At 36.8% G+C, this 4,417-nt stretch overlaps 1 protein-coding gene across 1 annotated transcript in view; it reads right to left on the bottom strand.

The window, feature by feature from the left end:
* PGM2L1 (phosphoglucomutase 2 like 1) overlaps positions 1-4,417 on the bottom strand; it is a 45,453-nt gene that overhangs the window by 14,944 nt on the left and 26,092 nt on the right. The window contains exon 6 of the mRNA XM_007940945.2: positions 1,999-2,192. Coding sequence (XP_007939136.1) covers positions 1,999-2,192 — 194 coding nt within the window. The remainder of the gene's footprint in view (positions 1-1,998; positions 2,193-4,417) is intronic.

Raw genomic sequence — 4,417 nt, 5'->3', positions numbered from 1 at the left:
CGAGGAGTGGCTGGTGGGTTTGAACCGCCAGCCGTCTGGTTAGCAGGCAAGTGTCTTAGCCACTATGCTACCAGAGCTCCCGTCATAGCATTCTATTTCCTTCATAGCACCAGTGACAATCTCCAATTATTTTATAATTATTTTGACTGCTGAGAAAATGTAAGCTCCTTGAGGTAGGAACTTCATCTGTTTTGTTCTAAATTTTTAGTGCCCAGATCAGTGGTTGGCAGATAATAGGTCCATAGCAATTATGTGTTAAATAATTGAGTAACAACTAGTTTTGTGATACTTCAGAGTTAAAATGACTCAGATTACAATGTTTATATGTAAACAAGCACAGATAGAAAAGATAACAAAAGAATCAAATTCCTTTGCGCTACCAATATTTAGGAGCATAGTGGCTAAGGCACTTGACTGCTAACCAGAAGGCTGGTGGTTCAAATCCACCAGCCACTCCTCGGAAGGAAGATTGGGCAATCTACTTTCGTAGTGATACTGCCTTGGAAACCCAAGGAGGGGTTGCTATGAATCGGATCTGACTTGATGGCACATAACAACAGCAACTCAGGGCTTTGAACCAATCTGAACTGGTTCAGCTGTTGGAGTGAAACAAGAAGAAACCCAAAATTTCTAAATGTGAATAATGAAGTGGCAATGGTGGTACAACTTTATTATCTAAAATCTTCAGTCCATAATGATAATCAGAATGGAAAGAATCACAGGTGAAAGCCTTGGAATGGGAGACTTGGAAGAGGTGTAGTGAGCCCTTTTAGGAGCCTGATGTGGAAGTCTGGATTACTGGTGAAACTGTGGAGCGCGATAAACAAAGTGGTGCAGTTGGCTGCCATCTTTAAGCCAGGTGCCACTGTTTCCCGCTTTGTGGGCAAGAGATTTAGTTGCTATGCAATGTGTAAACAGCCCTTAGAGGGAGGTTAAGCTTCTAGTAGGCCTATGATCCTTAAGTTTTCTCGTTCTGGTTATCACTGTGGTTCACCCAAATTTCAAAAATTTGAGTGTGTTCTGGTGTTGCTTCCTTGGCCACGACTGAACCAGGCTGAACCAGTTTGAGCCCTCGTACTACTGCCCACTTCTTATTTTGGAAGAAGAAACAAACAAATGATTGATGAGAGGTTTTTTTTCTTTAAACGATTGATGGGAGTATTTTTAAAAATAAACTAGACAAAAAGCTAAAATCTATTTTGTAAGATAGGGAAAATACATCAGCAAGCCAGGATTCTTTCTAGCAAGTATTAGCTTTTACATGAAAGTCAAATTTTAAAGGAAATTTTCTGATCTTACAGAGAGTATACATATAATTTATATACTTTTTAAAAAGCTTTTTTGAAATATGATTCACATACTATATCATTCACCCATACAAAGCATATAACTCAATGACTTTCACTATATTCCCAGAATATACATCCCTCACCACCACCAGTTTTAGAACATTGTCATTATCCCAAAAAGAAACTGTATCTCAAAGCTACCATCCCCAATCTTCCCAATCCTCCCAGCCCTAGGCAACTACTAATCAATCTACTTTCTGTCTCTGTAGATTTGCCAATTTGTGACATTTCATATAAATGGAATCATAAAATTTGGTTCTTATAACTGGCTTCTTTCACTTAGCATATTTTTAAGGTTTACCCAGATTATAGCATGTATGAGGACTTCATTCCTTTTTATTGCTGAAAATATTCCATTATATGTATATACCACATTTTACTTATCCATTCATCAGTTGAAAATTTGGGTTGATTCTACTTTTGAGCTATAAGGAATAAAGCGATTTAGCTGTAATATTGTAATGGAATGATAATCAGAATGGAAAGAATCATAGGTTTAAGCCTTGGAATGGGAGACTTGGAAGAGGTGTAGTGAGCCCTTTCATGAGCCTGATGTGGAAGACTGGATTATTGGTGATTGTCCCTTTTTCTTCCTCTCATTTTAAAACTTGCTCTGAAGTAATACTATCCTATATTCCCACTTGGATACCTGTGAAAACAGATCTTTTTCAGATCTTCCATGTATCTTTTACAAATGTCCTGCAGAGGGTCTCTCTTCAGTGGGCTGGTATCCACTAAGTTATCATTCCAGGAACCATTCCAGGGTTCCACACATTCTTCTATACATTTCAGAATTTCTTTATCATGAGGAGATGTGATCTGAGCTCCAGTTTCCCAATAAACCTAGATGACAGTAAATATAGCTATAATTATTTGAAATGTTTCCCAGAGTCTTAACTACAGTAGAGATCTTTGGCTTTATAAAAAAGCATACCAAATTAATCAAATAGAAGATATTGATGTGGGACTAATTTAATAAATATCAAAGGACACTGATGTTACTGAAGATTCTATAGGGACACTTCAATAATGCAGTCATGTATTATTTTTCTCTTTTAGAAGTATACTTTAATAACAATATAAGTAAAATATAAGTAAGGCATCATTATGATGACATTATAATATGCTTATATCATAGTACCAAATCATACCCTTAGATCTATAATTATTTACTAAAGATAAACCTTTGAAAGAAAGGAATTATCTCACAAAACTTGATACTATTATTCTCTAGCATTACAAAATGCTTCTGTCATATGCTATAGAAGAAATAATTTTTCAGTCATAAATTAAAATAGAATTTATATCATACCAGACACAAAGGCAGAAAAGATGATTAATATGTTAATTACTCATTTACATTTCCATAAGTAGTCAGTTTGTCAAGTAGCTTGATTAATAAGACTTTAGAAGTTACCCAAAAAGCTAGAAAATATATTTCTAATAATTCACAGGATATCAAAGTTAGAAGGCACTCTGCTTAGAGGATAGCTATACTGACTTTTATACCATGCGTATGATATAAATTCCCTCCCTCTATTGCAACTTAAGTGAAGGAAAAAATAATTTGAGTATCTATTTACTAAGTAAACTTAAACTAGATGATCTGAAAACACTTCCTCTATAAATACTTCAAAATGCTAGATAAAATATTTTTACAAAAAGCATTATCTAAATACATAGCTAAATAAAATAAAATAAAAGGCACAGAATAGCTCACAAGAAGGAAAACTCCAGGCAATAGGGAAAAAGAAACCATTGAAAATCAGTGTGATAAGGCAGTAAGTGGGCTGATGTAGTGGGTGCCTGGGGTTTGGGGACTATCCATTTAACTGGCTCTTGAGTTGCAATTCCCAGGTGCAAGGTAGGGAGCTGAAACTGAGACCCCCTAAGAAATACAGGATCCTTGAAGAGTTTTAGTTTCACTGAAACTATAGACCAGAAAAACTTCTGCCCACTACTATGGAGAGATGATGAACACAAGAAAGGAAAGAATAAAATGAGGTAAAAAGAAGCAGGCAGGAGACAGACCTTACAGAGTCCTTTAAGCCACAAAGTAAGGAGTTTGGATTTTATTCAAAGAAAAATGAGAAGCCTTTGAAGAACTTTAAGCAGGAGAGTGACATTACCTGTTTTTTTTTCCCTCCAAAGATCATCTGGCTGCTTTGAGGGGAATGGATTACAAGGAAGAACTGGGAAGAAGAGAGAAGACCAGGTAGGATGTTGTAATTCAAATAGAAAACAGCAAAGGTTTGGAAAGATGGAGATGAAGGGGACAGGCAGAGGTAGATACAGTCAACATATATTTGAGAGGTAGAAACTATAGAACCTGTTAATAGAGTGAACATCAGGAGTAAAGGAAAGGGGGTAATCAAGAATGATTTTTGGATTTTGTTTGGATGAACAGTAATGCCAATTTACAGAAATGGGGAGGTCTGGAAGAGGAACACATTGGGGGATGTACGTGGCAGGTTGTGAGGGGATCAAGAGCTCTGTTCTAGAGACACTGGCTTTGAGATATCTGTTAGATCTGAATGGTAGGCAGTTTGATATAGAAGTCTGGTGTTCAGAGAAGAGATTGGGTTCTTATCTGTGACAACTGACTTCTCCTGCTTCAAAGTCTCTCATCTCTTTGGTTTCTATTCTAGACTTTCCTAATCTTTCTTCTACCTCCTATCTATCACTCCTCTTCTTCCTCCCTTCCCTTAAAGTTAGAATTCCATAGGGATCCATTCTTGACTTCCTGTCTTTCTACTCTGCTGTCTCTGGGCTGCTTGACCAAGTAAAGAACTTGCAAATACTATTGTATGTATGTTGACTCCCAAATCTATCATTTCACCCCAGATTTCTCCCTTGAACAACAGATCTATGAAGCAACTGCCTATAGGACATTACTACCTGGCTGACCACAAAGACCTCAAACTCAATATGCTCAAAACTGAATTAGTACTTAAAAACAAAAAGACAGAGTTCCGGCAAGATGGCGGACTAGGCAGAAGGATTGCACAGACCCTCTTCAACAAAGAAAAGGGAAACCAATTAACACAGACACAGAAGATAATCGTGGA

Source organism: Orycteropus afer, unplaced genomic scaffold (assembly GCF_000298275.1).
Source record: "Orycteropus afer afer isolate SDZICR_OR568_19922 unplaced genomic scaffold, OryAfe1.0 scaffold00074, whole genome shotgun sequence".
In the NCBI taxonomy this organism is placed as follows: Eukaryota; Metazoa; Chordata; class Mammalia; order Tubulidentata; family Orycteropodidae; genus Orycteropus; species Orycteropus afer.
This window is presented reverse-complemented; position numbering and strand designations above follow the sequence as displayed.